Here is a 17,930-nt window from a genome sequence, read left to right as displayed (position 1 = left end):
AGATAAAGAAATATAAAAAAAATGTAAGTGATACATACACACACACACAAAATGTATATACACATATATACATGTATATACACCTCTCTCTCTCTCCCCTATATCTATCTATCTATCCATCTATATATATATATATATATATATATATATATCTATATCTACACATGCACACACACACACACATTAAGCAAGCATGGGGGTTTCCACCAAGAAAGGCTCAGGAGCAGCACTTAGGCAGGCAACAAGCACTTGGAAGCAAAGCTGTCGCACACCAAGTTGTAGCACTTAGTGCAAGGATTTTAAGGCAAGTCAGGCACGGTTCGAAAACCCAAGCTTAGAACAACGGTAATAATTGAGAGGGCTCAGGAGAGAGTAACCACATCCCATTGCTGGCAGGGTAAAGCTCCAATCCACACTGTACAAATAATGAAGACATTACAGAGATTGTCCCGCGTAGCAGCAAACACACGTAACACAATCAGCTAAATGCTGGACAATGACTCCCCAAAGATGCGGTTGCATCAGGACACCACACACTGAATATTTTCCTGCAGGCTAGAAAACAGGCCATTTCCAATCACATACCTGATGCAGGGCTACATTTATTTATTCTGAGTTTCTTTAAGGGCTCTCTCAAGGGGCCCGGGCTCCCAACCCATCCAGATGTCACTGGAAATAAAATAACTCGGGTTTAATGCAAACTACATTTCTTGAAAGCCATCCCAGCTTTGTTCAAAATTCAATCATGGATTAGCCACTAGTTTGCAAAATACGAGCAGACTTTCAGGTTCAAAATAAGTCTCCCAGACCTATTTTGGACCTTGTTTGGAAATTCAGGATGGCTCCCCTCACCCCCACCCTGTAGCTCAGGGAGAAGGCAAGGGGACTGCACGTAGAGCTGGAAAACTATCCACTTGCCCCCCCTTGAGAAAAAAAAATAGTTGAAATGTGCAGGGAGCAAAAAAATTCCTTAAAAAACACCCAAAGGGGAAGAAAAAAACCCCCGAACTCTGAGGAAAACATTTTATTTGGTTACATTATTTTTTTTACCCTACATTTTTACATAAAATTGCAATGAACTAAGAAATGGATTTTTTTTTTCCATTTAGAAAATATCAAAACAAGGTGCCTTTAAAAGTTGGGAAACTTTTTTTCCGTCCGTATTTTTCCTAGCCTAAGAGCCCAGAAAGCCTTTGCAACCAACTGTCTCCCACGCACAGGTTTGGGTTTTAAGAAACCTACATTTCCAAGCAAGAAAACTTGTCATCAGAAAAACTTCCCAATGAGCTGCAATCCATGCGGTTGCTCACTTCAGCATCGACTGCGGCCGCGGCGATGAGGGGTGACAGCCTCCTCTTTCTCAGGACAGATCAAGGCGTCTTGCACTGAGAAAGATGGAAGGAAAAATAGAGGTTGCACTGGATTCACGAACGTTGGTGATTTACTGGTCTCTACATGCATAAATGAATGGAGGAAAATGCAAGATTTTGACACACAGATTTGCAAATGGGAAATTATTCGCCTTAAAAAGTCCTTCCACAATGTCAGCATCCTTTTACCCCTCAATAACTGAGCCTAACGGAACCGACAAGCTATTAAACTCATTCCCTTTTTGCCATCTGTAGGCTATTTTAATACCAGTTTCCTCCTTTTTTGCACAGCAAGAAGATATGCCAGAATAATAGTTCACAAGGCACTTCATGCCTGGAGCTGTCTCCTCTCAACGTAGTCCTTCAAGCTCTCTTCTTCAGGCTGATCCTGGCCTGGACAGACAACTGTAATGCCGAAGCTGGACATACAGAATCAGAAATATGAAGCATAACCTCTTCTTTTGCTTCTTAAGATCCTCAAGCCCCCATAACTAAATGCAACTCAAAGAAAGCTGGGGGGAGCAGCAAAAAGGCTGTAAAGGGCCCCAAATGGTGAAGTAAATGCCTGATTCCTATTGAGCTTCAAATTCTGTTGCACCTAATTTTCAACCACCCCTTTGAAAAAATAAAGTATAAAGATGTCAACCCCATTATTATGACTCTAGAACGGAGGGTCTGGACCAGCACTTGGGAGGGAGCAATCCCATGCACTGGTGCAGGCTGGGGGGGACTGGTTGGGCAGCAGCTCTGCAGAGAAGGACCTGGGGGGACAGGGGACAAGAAGATGGATATGAGCCAGCAGTGTGCCCTTGGTGCCAAGAAGGCTACCGGCATCCTGGGCTGCATTGGCTGGAGTGGTGCCAGCAGATCGAGGGCAGTGATTCTTCCCCTCTATTCAGCACTGGGGAGGCCACATCTGGAGTCTGGTGTCCAGTTGTGGCCCCCACTGCAGAAAGGATGTGGACACATTGGAGAGAGTCCAGTGGAAAGCAATGAAAATGGATGGGGGGCTGGGGGACAGGACTGGTGAGGAGAGGCTGAGGGAACTGGGCTGTTTGAGTCTGCAGAAGAGAAGACCGAGGGGGATTGAATAGCAGCCTTCACCTCCCTGCATGGGGGCTGCAAAGAGGATGGAGCTGGGCTGGGCTCAGTGGGGGCAGATGACAGGACAAGGAGCAATGGGCTCACGCTGCAGCAAGGGAAGTTGAGGTTGGATATTAGGAAGGATTTTCTCATGAGGAGGGTAGTAAAACACTGGAACAGGTCACCCAGAGAGGTGGTGGGCTCTCCATCCTTGGAGGTGTCTAAGACCCAGGTAGACAAAGCCCTGTGTGGGATGATGCAGTTGGGGCTGGTCCTGCTTGGAACAGGGGTTGGACTAGATGTGACCTCTCGAGGTCTCTTCCAACCCCAATTGTCTGTGATTCTTTCTGAAATCAAGGTGCCTCCCCTCACTGGACTCAAGGCACCCCTCCAGAGCTTCTGTGGAGTGACTTCCCATTTCAACAACTTATTTATACACACACACACACATATATTTATACATATATGTATGTACACACACATGCACACATATATGTACACACACACACACACACACACACACACACGTGCTTACCCCTTTGTAGGGGGGACGGGCCGTGGGGATGGGGGATCATCCAGGCAGGAGCAAGCTTGAGCCTTCAGCTTATCTGGCAGCTCTCAGAGGAGGATGGGGGAGCAGTCCTAACCCCCGCCAGGCAGGATAGTATTCGCATGTTCACATTAAGAGGACCGCTACGCGTGATGGCTGGGCTCTAATCATTCTCTATAAGTTATTGCAGTAAGAACTTTTATGTGGTGTTATATCAGGTCAGAAAAAGGGCATTTGAATGGTTAACCAGCCACGGATAAATCAGATGCACGTTAGAACTGACAGTGTGATTAATGGAAGAATAAAAACGCCAGCAGTTCTTTGGACGTCATTCAGGTTTTTTATTCTTCGGAGGTTATTCTGCACGTCAAGTTTTATTTAACTGTAAAGAAAACAATAATAAAAATAAAATAAAATAAAATAAAAATAAAGCTCGTTCAGCCGTGCCAAAGTTGAACTTTTGATTGAAGCACGGCTTCAGGACAGCCCTGCCCACCTCTCATTTTCCTTCCTCCTTCCATCCAAAAAGTCTGGCGGTATCACAACGAATTTAAATAGCCCCGTGCTGAGAAGTGTCAGTCTGCTGCAGCCAACGCTGTCACTGATCTAATTCATTGTTTTCACTGGATTCTCCCCAACTCATCTCTCTCACTAAACTCAGAGAAATGCTTATCGTTCTCTATAAATTATTGCAGTATTTCCATGTAAACTATAGTTGTGTGTTTGCCTTTTGGACTGCAAGCCTGTCGTCTTCAATAGACCGGATCCTTTTATTAGACGGTACAACTAGAGAGAGGGAATGTGCCTGGTTTCGACTTTGCAAGCTAGGTGTTGCCAGCTCTTGGCAGGTGCTGCGATAGGCAAATGCTGCAGGTATTAAAAATAGAGGGTCTCGGCAGCATAAAGCTGGCCAGCATTCATGGGTAAGGGGCAAGGGGTGGAGGCTGTTACAACAAAGTGATGAAACTAGAGCTAGACAACCCAAACCAGGCTGCACCACACCAGCTGGGGGAAGAGAGGAAAACACCGCAGATCCATATAAGCTTTGGCGCACTTTAAATCCCTTCTCTGAAAACTATCGTTTCAGAAAAACCGATTTCTTCCCCCCAATTAACAGCAACCGTTTCAGAAGGGCAGGGGCGCGGGGAAAACAGGAACGGGATAATGCAGATGCTGGGTTTTTTTCTTGCTGGTCTTCACAGATGTGCAGCCAGTGGAACAAACCGCATCCAGTTATTCTGGGAAACCAAAGGAGACGGGATTTGCTGCTGTTTTGTGGATTAACGTCCGTCACCTTCAAGAATCAAACCAAGTAATTCTGGGCTCTCTCAGAAAATACTCTTCTCTACGGATCTGGCCTCAGTGTTAGGGAAGAGATGATCAGCACTTTCACGCACAACTTATACGCAGGCAGCCAACACTAGGAGAGCAGATTGCACCAATACTGATGTGTCTTTGGGCATACAACCCGAAAGCTGGGGTCCCTTCCTAGCTCACAAGCGAACGGAGGGCAGAATGGCTGCCCCCCCACAGCCAGGACACATCTGGACGCCGCAGGACACTGGGCTGACCGCTCACCACGTAGCACGCTGCCCCCTGAGTCACCATGGAGCCAGCCGGGGTGCTGGACATGCCACGTTCTGCACAATGGGTGCAAACTAAGATCCTAATTACCGAGGTCATTAAACTTTCCCCAGGACTTTTGGAAAGAGCCAGAGAAGTTAATCACATTGTCCTGGCCAGGCTCCAACTTCAGGAATTATATCCTCGCTCTCGAAGTGGATATAGCATTCGTCATTTCCTGTCCTGCAAAAACCCTGGCGCATGCTCCACCTGCATTACGAAACAGCTGCTAAACTTCTCCCAGAAAGGTGGCTGTATTTGATGGGTGGGGGGTATGGTCCTTGACCTCGAGTTTAGAAAGAGCTCTACAGCCCTTTGGTAAGGTAGATATCAGTTGTAAAGATGCCAATGGTTTTGGGGCACTTCATTAATGTGTCATATGCCTTTGGACCATGGACGAACAGATACCCTTGCAGAAGCCATCCAAGTGTCCCAAAGAGGTGTATTCACACCTAGCCTCCGATCCCTGTGAAGCAGGTGGGATGTGTGGGAGCGACACGTGCACTTGAGCCCAACCATCTCCGTCGCAAAGCAATCGCTGAACAGAGCACAACAGGTTTGCTCAGGTTTATATGACATTTGAGAAAGTCATTTAACTTCCCTACCTCAGTTTATCACTCAGACTTGCAACTAAAACCCTCTCACTAGAGACTTGGGCTTAGTCATGCTGATGATATTTTAACGCAGGTTGAACATTACCAGGCTACACCCTTTATTATTTCCATAGTTTGCAAGTCTATAACTCTTTTTCTCCATTGATTTTCCCACTGGTTGGTAACGAGGTGGAAAGGTTGTCTGATACCTAACCCTCCTTAGACCGCCGTTCTTTGGAAGAGGCATGATGTCTCCCTATAGCTGCGCATGGGTCCTGGCGTACTGCAGAGGCCACGTGAACAATACCGTTGTTTTCAGTTAATTCCCCACTCGGATCATTCAAGTGCCCAGAAAAGGACACCGTGATGGAGCTAGGGGTAGTGAGACCCTCGAAAATGGAGGCGAAAGAGAGTTGCTACCTGAACTGTGGAGTTGGAAGAAGCACTAGCTGCATGACCCCAACTTTGTCCCTGGAAGACAGAGAGAAAACCATTTGCTGCCAGGGTGCACGCGTGTGTGCATTAAAGCCCGGAGGGTAGAGATCCTTAGAGAGAGAGAGAGAATCTGCTTAGTGAAAGATTTTCCTGGATTCTGCAGGACCAGCTTTCCTCCTTCCCCCGTTTACAGTCCTACACCGAGAAAAAATAAAACAGCATTGCTGGTTCCCACAGATCGACATCCAGCCGACACGGCAAACCGCGGAAAGAACATGACTTACAAGGACCAAAAAAAAAAAAATTAAAATCTGTTTCCCAAAGTTATGCGCTCCTTCCAGCATCAGTGTTTGTATCAACCCTTGCTAAGATGGATTTCAGCCCGTCAAGTCATTTGCATAATTGCTGCAATCAAAGGCACTACTTTAGAGTAATAACTTTAATGGCAGAATTTTTTTTTCCCCCAAGTATTCTTTTTAAAAAATGCCTAACAAATGGGTGCAGCCAGCTCACTTAGCACGAACAGAGAGAGATGACGCTATGCTGCATCTCACAGGATGCGAACAGGTGTTACGAGGGATAGTGGCTTTTCTTGCTGTCTGTTCAACTTGAAAGAGGACCACACGGTTAACATTCAATATGGGGCCTTGAACAGAAATCTTGTATCATAAAATCAAAGCAAATGAGGGTTGGAAGGGACCCCGGGAGGTCATCTACTCCAACCCCCTGCTCAAAGCAGGACCAGTCCCAGCTAGATAGACATTTAGGGTTAGAAGGGACCTCAGGTCCCTTCCCTATCATTTAAACAACCATCCCAATAAGAGCCCGGCAATACCCAACCAACCTACACAACGCCATCTCCAGTGGGCGTCAGTGGAGAACACCGTAGGGTCGTCAACACAACACTCGAGGCTCTCAAACGAGCCAAACAGGCAACTGGCCCCTTATTGCAGGTATAATTAAATTAAAACAAAATGCCTTCGTGAACATGGTTAGGGAGAGAATCAGACCAGCTATAAATTAAACCAGAGATATGAATACCAGGCAAGCTGCTGTGTTAGGGTTAACCTGGGTCTGGAAACAGTTTAGTGAAACCCTGGCGTGGCTAGCAGCCAGCTCTGAGTTTAGTTGCTTTGGGCTAATCGCTTCCTTCAGGCAGGCTACTCCAGCGCACTAATAGGTTTTAATAAAAACTTCCAATTGGGCCAGTAAACCCCTCATTAAGCTGTTTTTAAAGCATGAATTTAAGAGCGGCGAGGGTAAAAGGTCACGAGGAGTATTTAATTCACAACGGCTGGCGAGAGGTGCTGTTGTGATTGAAAACACCAGAGTTCAAGTGTCCAGGGCCACATAAACATCCGACTCTGTCACTAGACCTGGTTAAGTGACAGCTTGAAAAATAGATTTAATAAGGCAGAGGGAAAAGTTTCCCACTCGTACACGAGGAATCGGAGCGCCGGCTCGCAACGTGTGCCGGGGAAGACGCGCGATTAGCATCCTGGCCCCGCCTCCCAGAAAATATCCAATAAATAAATACAATCCATCACCCTCTGGGTGTTCTCGTTCAGTGACTGCTCCAAGAGACTCACAAAATAGTCTTACATAGAAAGGTGCAGAACACCTTTCTAGGAGAAACCCCTGCCCAAAAACCCTCTTTGGTCTACTGCGTTAGGTCTTCTCCTCTGATTGCCGCAGGCCACCAAACCTCAGACCATGTTCTGGATCGCTCGAGGCTACTGATGGAGAAAGTGCTACCAGCTGGTACTGTAATCCTTATTTTTTTACTGCTCCAAAGACTGAATTGTTCCTGGGTGCATCAGCTCACTCCATTTAAAACAATCTGTTTTGGATGCTGTCATTTAAGGCACGAGTGGCAGAGTTGGGTCCCAACCGAAAGATCCACTCATTGTTACCAATATCTGGATCCTGATGGGTCTCTCTCAGCTTATATCTACCTCTGGTGTGCCGCAGTATACTCACAAACTAGGCTCTGTAACACTGATATGGATTTTCCTTAGTGGATATGGATTTTCCAACCTCGTCTCATTTTTCTTCTATGCTCAGAAAGTGGCCAAATTTTCACTGCTCTCTTGATTTAAGCAGGTACCATCTCCTTGCGCCCTGAATTACCCTATCCTATGGTCTCAACCCTGTATAGTAAAATCCAAAGCCTTAGAAGTGCACTCTAACATTTCATTATATGTCAATGCAAATCTAAAATCCAAGATCCCCAAAGACCTTTTAAAAGAAAATGCTCCTCTCAGAACAATTTACGTTAAAAGTTAAGAGCAAATGCGGATTTTAGAAGTAATGGAGAATTATGTGCATTTGGCACTCAACTTTTTATTCTTTCTTTAATCAAATGCACCCTCACCTGAAACTTCACTGTGAAATCAAAACTTTGCTAAAATCAAGCCTCACCTTTGGGGGCAGGCATTAAAGTAGAATTAGTGATTTCTTTTTTTTTGTTGTTCTGGGTTCACAAGTAGTGTGTGAAAAAAAAAAGCAAGTTGAAGATTAAATCCAGCAAAGTTCTGATTGTCGCCTTTCCCCTCAAGAGCTAAGAGAAAGGGTCTCCGAGCCATTAAATCCTTTAAAATATACATCCAATTGGCTTCTTTTTTTTTTTTTTATCCACACAGTTGGCTTGCAGGGAGTGTAGAAGCAACATTCCTAAGTCTCCCCACGGAAACATCTGTTTTGGGCTGAAACAAAAACCCTTTGCGCATCAAGAGTCAAATTAGATCTGCTGTTCCCCTGGTCCCTCCGTTTACGGCTCTGTTGATAACTGAAAGGTAAATAGATGTGTTTTTGCCTTTCGACAGCTCTGCGTGCTTCTTGCTGGGAAGCAAAAAAGCGACTCCAAGCAGTAATCAATCACCCCAAAAGACGACTGGATGGGATCTAAATCCACCCAAACGAATGACATCATTACCTGCCCCACGTCTGCATCTGCTGTAGTCGACAGTGAAAGAGAGACAGATGTCCATTACAACCATTCCCCGACCTGTTTGCAACTGCTCTCGTGTTTCCCTCTCAGCGGACACCTCATTCTACCACCAATTCCTCTGCTGTAAGCAACATCAAGCCATGGGTTAGGCTATCAAATTACCTTTTGTTTTTCTAGGTGACTAATTAGCAGGCTAACCTGGGAAGACAGCAGGAGAAGGAGGAAAAAGACACACTAAAGAGCAGGTCAGCCAATGCTTGGAGCAGAAACAAGGGGAAAACACCCCAAAAATTGTTAATCAGATCTCAAATGAAAAAGAACTTGTTGCAGTAGTTGGGCATGGGATTGGGAGTCGTTAATCTCCAAGAGCAAATGATAAAGAACTTGTCACAGTAGTTGGCCAGGGGATTGGGAGTCGTTACCCTCCAAGAGCAAATGATAAAGAACTTGTCACAGTAGTTGGGCTTGGGATTGGGAGTCGTTACCCTCCAAGAGCAAATGATAAAGAACTTGTCGCAGTAGTTGGCCAGGGGATTGGGAGTCGTTACCCTCCAAGAGCAAATGATAAAGAACTTGTCACAGTAGTTGGGCTTGGGATTGGGAGTCGTTACCCTCCAAGAGCAAATGATAAAGAACTTGTCACAGTAGTTGGCCATGGGATTGGGAGTCGTTACCCTCCAAGAGCAAACGATAAAGAACTTGTAGTAGTTGGGCTTGGGATTGGGAGTCATTACCCTCCAAGAGCAAATGATAAAGAACTTGTCACAGTAGTTGGCCATGGGATTGGGAGTCGTTACCCTCCAAGAGCAAACGATAAAGAACTTGTAGTAGTTGGGCGTGGGATTGGGAGTCGTTACCTTCCAAGAGCAAATGATAAAGAACTTGTTGCAGTAGTTGGCCATGGGATTAGGAGCCATCACCCTCTAAGAGAGTCTGTTTTTACCCAAAACTGGTCACTTCCAACACAACTGTGGCATTACAGGGCCATTTGGTTGGCTCTGAACTCCATGCGGTGACCTCAGCCTCAGTCCAAATGAGCAAGAGAGTGGTCCTGGCAAGCAAATAAGCAAGCCAACGAATGCCCTAAACCTGGCATCCCACCACCCCAGTACAGCTGTAGAGAGCTTGTCTCCCGGGGACAGGAGAGCCTGTCTCTACCGCTCTAGCGGGGTGGCAGGTTTAGGGGTTTTGTTGGCTTGCTTGTTTGCTTGCCGGAACCCCTCTCCTGCTCCTTTGGACTGAGGAAAGGATGAAGTCCTGCCTGAAGGCGCTGAGGGGGTTCAGATGACTCACAGTGACAGGTGCAAGTCATTAACCTTCATCGAGGCTATAAACCAAATAGAGGTCCCTCTCCAAGGAGAGGGAATTATGGGCTAGAACAGAGGAGGTCATGGAAAGAAACCGGAGGGACTGCCAGACTCCAGGAGGAAGTTTGGGCTGAAGGTTTAAGATGTCAAGAAAGCTCAGCTCTCCAGGAACGGGGTTTGGATGCTAACTCAACAGGTGTGTTCCACCGGGGACAGGAAAACCGTTCTGTCCATCCACAAAGCGTGGAGGGACTCGCTGTGCAAATTAAACTACACCGAGAGGCAGGCCTATGGGGTTAGAGGCATGTTAACCAAGGGGATCAAAGACCGCCTGCAGCATGGACCCTTCTGTCAGGGGAATAACAGACCCCCACGTCTACGGCTGTCGAGCTGGCCCCCTTATGACCTTGCGAGTTCGCTCAAACCCGTCATTTTAAATCTGGAGGCAAATTTATTTCCGAACAACCGCAACAACAAAGCCAAAGGTTTATTAACAACTCCGCTGATTTCAGAACAGGTCTAATTTCCCAGGGTGCAAAGGCTCTCGGGTTTGCACCGTAACCTTTCCCCTTTGTAAAGATAGGCAGTCCAACGTGAGCCCGTGTGCTCCGTGCCGTGCAAGCTGTTCCACGTCTGCTTCACAGGTCGTTGCCTGAAGTGAGGAGTGTTTTTAATAACTGTTACCTGACAGCAATAAGAGCAACGAGCAAAATCTGTGGCAATACCAGTTGATCCCATTTGGCCTGACAGCTTGTTGTTATTTCCAGGCTCTCGCATTCTTTAAAATTCATAGGGACAGCCTGCCGTTTTAATAGAGGCTACCCAAATCCATCCTAAGATGTAGCAGAAAAAAAGCACACTTCCTGCAGGGGAACAGGAAACAGTCAGCACTTCCAAAGATCACTCCGGGAATTTTTTAGCTCATGCTTTGAAGTAGATGCTACCAAAGAGCAAAAGCTTCCAAAGCTCAGCAATATTTAATGTATTTCTCGCAGCAACAGAAATGGATGACAGCGTTGTTGTTTCAGCCATATTATAACAAAAATATTGTGGTTTTCCTGTATTCTGACCAAAGCAGCTTCAGATTTACATCTCATTCATCTTCTTCAGAAATAGCATTTCATCCCAAGACAAGGAGGAGAGAGATCCTGCTGCGTACAAAGGACAGGATTAACCCTCGCAGGGCATTTAGAGATAAGGCAAAGAAAGTCTAGAAAAATCCCAGGAAAAGCTGATTTTCTCAATAACCAGTTTTGGAGCTGGAAAAAAAGTACAGACAAATGCCACCAGCGAAAGAGTGGATCATTCTCAATAACCTTATAAGAGGAATTATTTGGTTTAAAAATATCCCACTGGATAAAATCAAGCTAAGTGTCACCATCAAAAGCATTTCTAAGTCTGCACTGGCCACTTAAAAACAAAGACTTAAACCCCTGCAGCAAGCGGACAGACATTGAAAATAATGAGTCTTTCTACGTCTTTCCCTTTCCATAAGATGAAGCAGCATACCCAACGGCTTTGTCTGCATGAAAACGGCTCATGGCTAACTCTATTCTGCTTTCTTTCATCGCATAAAATTTTCTGCAAGTAAGGTGAAAAACTGACTCCACTGAGAGGTGGAAAAGTAAAAAGAAAAGTGGAAAAATTAAAAAAAAATAAAAATAAAAAGGAGGTGGAAAAATAAAAAGGCAAGGATCTCTCCCTATCGGTTTCTAGAGGCAGTTGATAATAGATTGGGCTTTGCATTACATGGGATAGGTTTGATAGTTTCTGCTTGTGGTGTGGTGTCTTTGTGGAAGGGGTTTGGCAGGTCTCCGACAACGAAAACACCTCCGTTCATTCGCAGAACCAGCTGAGCTCAGCGACAGGACGCACTTCCCCACCCGTACATCATGCTGCCCATCCAGCATGGCTCTCCCCACCCTTTCTAGGGTGCAAAAAGCATTGCAAATATGTTCATTAATCCCCCTTCACCTATATGCATTTCACACCAAGGGGAAAACAGCAGAGGTGAAACAGCATCCTCTAACCCCCACAAGTCACTACCTTGGCATTAGGAACCTTCCCCTTCCCAACCCCATGTTCATCCCTCTCCATCAGCGTCTGCTTTCAGCCCCAGATGTGTTGAATTCTTTACCTATTTGGTCACTGACAAAAAAAAAAAAAAAAAAATCGAGTTAATACCAATGATGCTCGTGTGACCTCACCCTGGGCACGTCTACATGTTCATTAATACGCCGTAGTTATTGTGCATTAAGTTTAGATAAGTCAATACCAATGATGCTCGTGTGACCTCACCCTGGGCATGTCTACACGTTCATTAATGTGCTGTAGTTATGGCGCTTTAAGTTTAGTTATGTTAATACCAATAATGTTTGTGTGACCTCACCCTGGGTGCATCCACATGTTCATTAATGCGCCGTAGTTATTGCGCATTAAGTTTAGATAAGTTAATACCAATGAAGTTCGTGTGACCTCACCCTGGGCATGTCTACATGTTCATTAATGCGCTGTAGTTATCGTGCACTAAGTGTAGTACTTGGATAACCAAGTATTAAATCAATGCATATTAAATACTGCACAGTAGCACCAGCACACAGCTTTGCAGTGACACTGCGCCGCAGCCTAACAACACCATGCAGTAGCATAGTGGCGTGGGTTTTGCCCGGCACGCTTCTGCGCAGTGTTATTTGGCTACTGTGCAGTAAGCGTCTTGTGTAGATGCACTGCCCCTGAGGACAGAAAGGATCTCACAGAGATTTCAACTCAGACATCGGAGTAATTTCATCTTCTTTAAGGTACGTACAAAAAACACAGATGACTGGTGAAGTTCAATGAGAGAGAGACACACACAAAACACATGGAAAAGCTGACAAGAACGATACATTCCTTAGCCAGAAAGAGAGTGGTCTAGAATAATTTAAAAGCTACCTACCCACCAAATGCACCAAAAAATAGCGACTGCAGATATTGTTTCCCATTTACATTCACTTACCGAAGGAATACCTGCAAAACGACAAGAAAAAAAAAAGAATTAAAATCCAGCCTGAATAGTCTTATGCACCTTTGCTTCGAATTATTATTATTTCAAATTTCAAAGGGATTTTGATTTTCAAACCGTTTGACAAGTGGTCATAAACGTTGCCTGTTGTACGTAAATATTTAACATATAGAATAACAAATGTCTGAGCGGTGAATTCCTGCTCAAAGTGGCACGGTGCCTCGAAACACAGCAGAAGTGTATCGATATTACATGCAAGCCTAAGGAAGTTCTTATTCATTTTGGTTTAAAACAAGAAGCCCAAGTCTCCAGTGCCCTGAAATAATCAATTTTACAACAAACACGATTAAATTAGACATCGGTAGCATTGAATCCGGACCAGACCAGTCAGCCAGCCATTTATCCCCATCTAGGGAGCAGACTTTCGGCCTTCTCCAGATACCCTCCCAAAAGAGATGTCTTTAACAGTATCCAAAAGTCACTTAGTTTGGGCTGTTTTGAATGGGGACCGCAAGGCATGGACAGTCTCAAAGCCTTCACAGACGATGTCTCATCAGTATAACTTCTTTTGCAGCAAGGAAAGCATAGTTTTGGGGAGATAAAAAGCAAAAAGTCCATTTCTTACAGTTGGATTTGTTCCCCCCTGCCCCCAAACTGACTATCACAGGGCATCCAGTGCAAAGCCTGCGCTATTAATTGAGCTAGCGTACCAGAATATTGTTAAGCTTCAATGCCCCACAAGAAGAAAACGGACCACATTATCTTATCACTTTCATCTGAACCTTTTTGCCACTCTCCTCACATTACTATAATCATTTCACCTCTTCTTACAGCCATTTTTCATGCAGGTTTTCTTTTAAACCTGGGAGGAAATTTTAGCCCCAAGGACATGATTTCACCCAAGATCATCAAATCCAATTGGAAAGAAAACCAGAGGCTATTTTTAAACTATTTTGTCAACAGCTGGAATTTGGAAGCCTTCTCCTTTTTTCAAGTTCCCTGGGTCCATCTGTATTCCTGGGGATTTGGATTTCCATTAAAAAAAAAAAAAAAAGATGTCTAGTTTAATACTTTCAAATTAAGGGCAGAATTTCTTGAACACTTTGGTCATCTATATGAACCCCCCTGCAGCATGCTAGGAGGCAATAAAGTTACTCAGGGTAGCAAGTAGCTTTGTGATCCCAGTGCTAAGCATATGGATGTGAATAAATTTAATTAATGAATTAACTAACTCACTTGATTTATATGCTGCCCTTCCCAAAAGGCTAAGGGCAGCTTCCAATAGGAGAACAGAATAAGTTTATAACAGGAAATGCAGTTTTATAAACAGGAAAATGCTTATAGAACAAGAGAAAATATACAACCAAACTCCCTAAATAATATCCCAGCCTAGCTTTTTTTGCTAAATGCCTACCCAACTAGGACGGTCTGACATGCGCAAACAGGGACTAACAAGATGGATGGACATTAAGCACCTCTAAAATCCAGGTTACAATAGTTCAGTCTACTTTTTTTTGTTCCTCAGTGAGACAATCAGTTCAAATTAGAATAGTAACAAAAAATAAAATAAAAGGAGCTGCTAGACGCTCTACTGCAACGCAGTGTGCAATGGTGCACCAGTTTACACACACACACACATCTACTTTCCACAAATCATTAAAAAAAAAAAAAAAAAAAAAAATCAGCCTAAATATTCATTGCCTATTTAACAATAATTCCAAACAGGGCCACCGCTGTCCAGAAAGCCTTTTTTAAAAGGCTTGATACACTTCGACTTTTTTAATAAAAGCGGCTCTTTGTAAAGGTATCTATTATTAATGGCAACCCCACTTCACTATTCTCTACCACAGTTAAATATAAACGTGTATGAATTATTCTTATTTCTTGGCAGAAGTAAAGAACCCCCTGAGGCCCATTAAAAAAAAAAAACAAAACCCTCACTCACATACATGCACACAATGAGGAATTAATAAAATATTGTATTTTTCTCAACCACATTAAGTTTTCTGACGTGTGTCTGTTGCTGATTACATCAATCTAGGCTCCATAACTTGTCATGTGATGACAGGCAAAGACTTGTGAATTTATTTCTCCAAAGAAGCTCACGATACAAATGCCAAGGAAACCAAACCAAATGGTTTGCTGGGAGTCTATAAAAGCAGCAGGGTTTCTTGGGAAGATTTTACAGGTACAAACACTAGGTAGGTGTCTACAACTCCACTGACTCAGAGTACCAGTTTGGAGCTGAGCTGTCATATATGCGTCAGAAAAATCGTCCTCCTTGCCTGCATGCAGCAAACATCAATTTAAATGCTGCGCCTCCCCACAACCTCCCCTCCGTAGCACACAGAAATGCAACCAGAACAGGTAAAAGCATGGATTTGACTTGGAGAGTGGGGTTTTGCAAAGGGAATAACTGTTGATCTGCCAAGTGTCAGACCGGGGGACTCTACAATTCTGGGCTACCGTATTTCCCCCCATGCAACACACAGCAGAATATAATATGCACCTTGTTTTTTTGAAAGGTAGAATGAAGGAATAAATAAAAAGGATTTTTTTTCCCCCAGAGTTATGGCTACACAGAGCAGGGACAGAGCCCAATCTTCAGATGCTTCACCCTCCCTTTCGTGCTTAATGAAAGCTGAAATCCTAGCTGCTGTGCTAAAGACTCACCTCTATGGGTGGATCTCTGATACAGAAAAGACCTAAAGATTCTCCAAGGCTGTGAAATAGGAAGAGAGAAACCAGAAGCAACTAGCCTGTCCAAAAAAAAGGTTAACTTGATTGATGGACTATCAAGATCATTATACAGGAGAGACCACTGTTAACACCGCTGGAGTGAAGAACAATGAGCTCTTAAGTCACCTGACTCAGCTGCCTGAATAGTAAAGCAACAGCTGCTGCACCACAGAGAGGGGATCACAGCAGGGTGCTGCTATCCCAATTAGAAAATCAGCCTCCTTGCTTAATAGACTTGTGTGGGGGCTGATTTGCGGGGGAAAAGATGCATGGAATATACCAGAAAATACCGTAGTTTCGGTTCGTGGCATGTGATTACATAAACCACTAACATCCCTTCTGTTGCCAGACAGGATGAACAATCAAACCAGCCAACAGTGAGGCTCATTTTTGAATGTGGGCTTGTACATCGTGACCTCTACACCTAAACAGAGGGTCGTTATTGTCATGAATCAAATATTCCGGAGGATAATAAAAATATGCATGCCGTAGCAAAGTCCAAGTGCCGAAATATGAATGGCAAGCAAAAGCAAAAGGCAGCAAATGTTTCCAATTAAAATTTGTTTCAAAAGTAAAACACAAATCTCATGAAAATGAATGTGCCATTTCACCCTTCCTCCCCATGAAGCTGTCAGAGGCCAGTGAACTGCAGCGTCCTTTACTTCCAAGACAGGCACCTTGGCCCTGGCGTTATCAGAGCTAGGATGTGGTATAAAAATCAGATTGACCTTTCAAAGCAATGAAAGCTCAGTGAAGGAGCAACCTCTATGGGCAACAAAGACTATTCAGGCTAAAATTTGGAAGTTAAAAGCTTTGCATGGAGACAGCCCATTCTAACTTGTAACAAACCGGTCAAGGGAAGGTGTGACGTGTTGATCTGGTCAACTGAAACCCTTAACTTGACTGGTCAAAACATGAATTAAAAGGCACGTTGCTTTTTCTCCCTATGCTGTGAACTGTTGCTGCTAACAGTGCATCCGTACCGTTCCCGCTGCCGTCAGCTGGCAGATGATCATTTTACAACGCTCTTGACACCCTGGCCCCTGACTGAAACTTTCCTTCTGCTGTGCGATTAAAAACTAGTTCTTTTGCAACCAGGGCTCATGGTAAAGGTGATCTCTTTTATTAGACCAACAAGATTTTTGCCAAAAAAAAATGTCTTTAATTGCAAAATTTCTTTTGCAACTGTGCATGCGATCACTTCTAACTGGCTGCTGGTGGGATTTTCGGTGGTTTATTTATTTGTTTCAAATACTACACTCTTAATAGGCAAGCATCAGTAATATAAATTAGGCAAAGGGACATATACATGAACACATTCTTCATCACCTGCTGCTTGCCTGTTGTCAAGATAATCTTATCTGGGACGGGAGCATCTCTTCCGGTAGGTTTATAAAACGCCTTGTGCAACGTTAAACCAAACGGACATCAATAAGTAGCATTAAACTTCACATCTCTTGCTTCCCAATAGATAGATGTATCTGTATTTACGTGAACTAACCCTCTTTGAAAGTAAAGGTCCAGATATTCATTGCAATGGGGATTTCAGCCTATCTTCTCTTCCTAAGCTGCATCAGCCCTCTCACTCAGGGCCAGCTGGAGTGTGTGCCTTGGCTTCAAATTTCCCTCCAGATGAGAGGGTTTCCAATGAGATACTTCAATTACTTTTCTAACTTACAGAGTATGCTGAAAGTCCTTTGAGGAAAAAGGACAATTCCTCTTATTGCAGAGCACTAGAAACTTCCTTTGTCTAAAAAGTTTTACAAAAATTTTTGGACGTCATCTTCCATCTCTCTTCCGAACGCTCTGCTCCTCCCTAGGATGGGCCAGACGTGCGGGTCGTGTTAGGCAAAGAAAGGGTATTTCAGCACAGATACATTTTCCTCGTCTTCACTGTATGGAGGATCTCTGACCCTTTATAATGGCTTCAGGATGGAAATACAGTGAATGAAATCAAAGTATATTACCCTTTGATGACCCTCCAGCTCTGCCCCAAGCGCAAAGTTATGGAGACACGTTGAGCTAAGCTGGCACTGGATGAAGACTGGGTGGCAAATCCACTCAACTTCCCGTGCTGATGACCACCCACCTACCTAACTGTTGCCAATGTAGAAGACGTAGCCACTCCATCCGTGGACTGTCCATGCTGCTACGGATGGGAGCGCGATGTTTAACCACTGGAGGACTGTTGCTTAAATTGGTTGTGGGAACAAATTCAAGGATGGCTGCAAATCTTAGGTCTATTTATCCGAATACAATACTTGGCTGAGCTGCCAGCC

General features: G+C 44.3%; 1 protein-coding gene across 3 annotated transcripts in view; it reads right to left on the bottom strand.

The window, feature by feature from the left end:
- LMF1 (lipase maturation factor 1) overlaps positions 1-17,930 on the bottom strand; it is a 288,641-nt gene that overhangs the window by 237,632 nt on the left and 33,079 nt on the right. For all 3 annotated transcript variants that reach the window (XM_059716871.1, XM_059716873.1, XM_059716872.1), the window contains exon 3: positions 12,907-12,917. In XM_059716871.1, the coding sequence (XP_059572854.1) occupies positions 12,907-12,917 (11 nt within the window). The remainder of the gene's footprint in view (positions 1-12,906; positions 12,918-17,930) is intronic.

The sequence above is a fragment of the Alligator mississippiensis genome, chromosome 13, assembly GCF_030867095.1.
Source record: "Alligator mississippiensis isolate rAllMis1 chromosome 13, rAllMis1, whole genome shotgun sequence".
NCBI lineage: Eukaryota > Metazoa > Chordata > Crocodylia > Alligatoridae > Alligator > Alligator mississippiensis.
The sequence above is the reverse complement of the archived record's forward strand: the minus strand, read 5'-3'. Positions and strand labels throughout refer to the sequence as shown.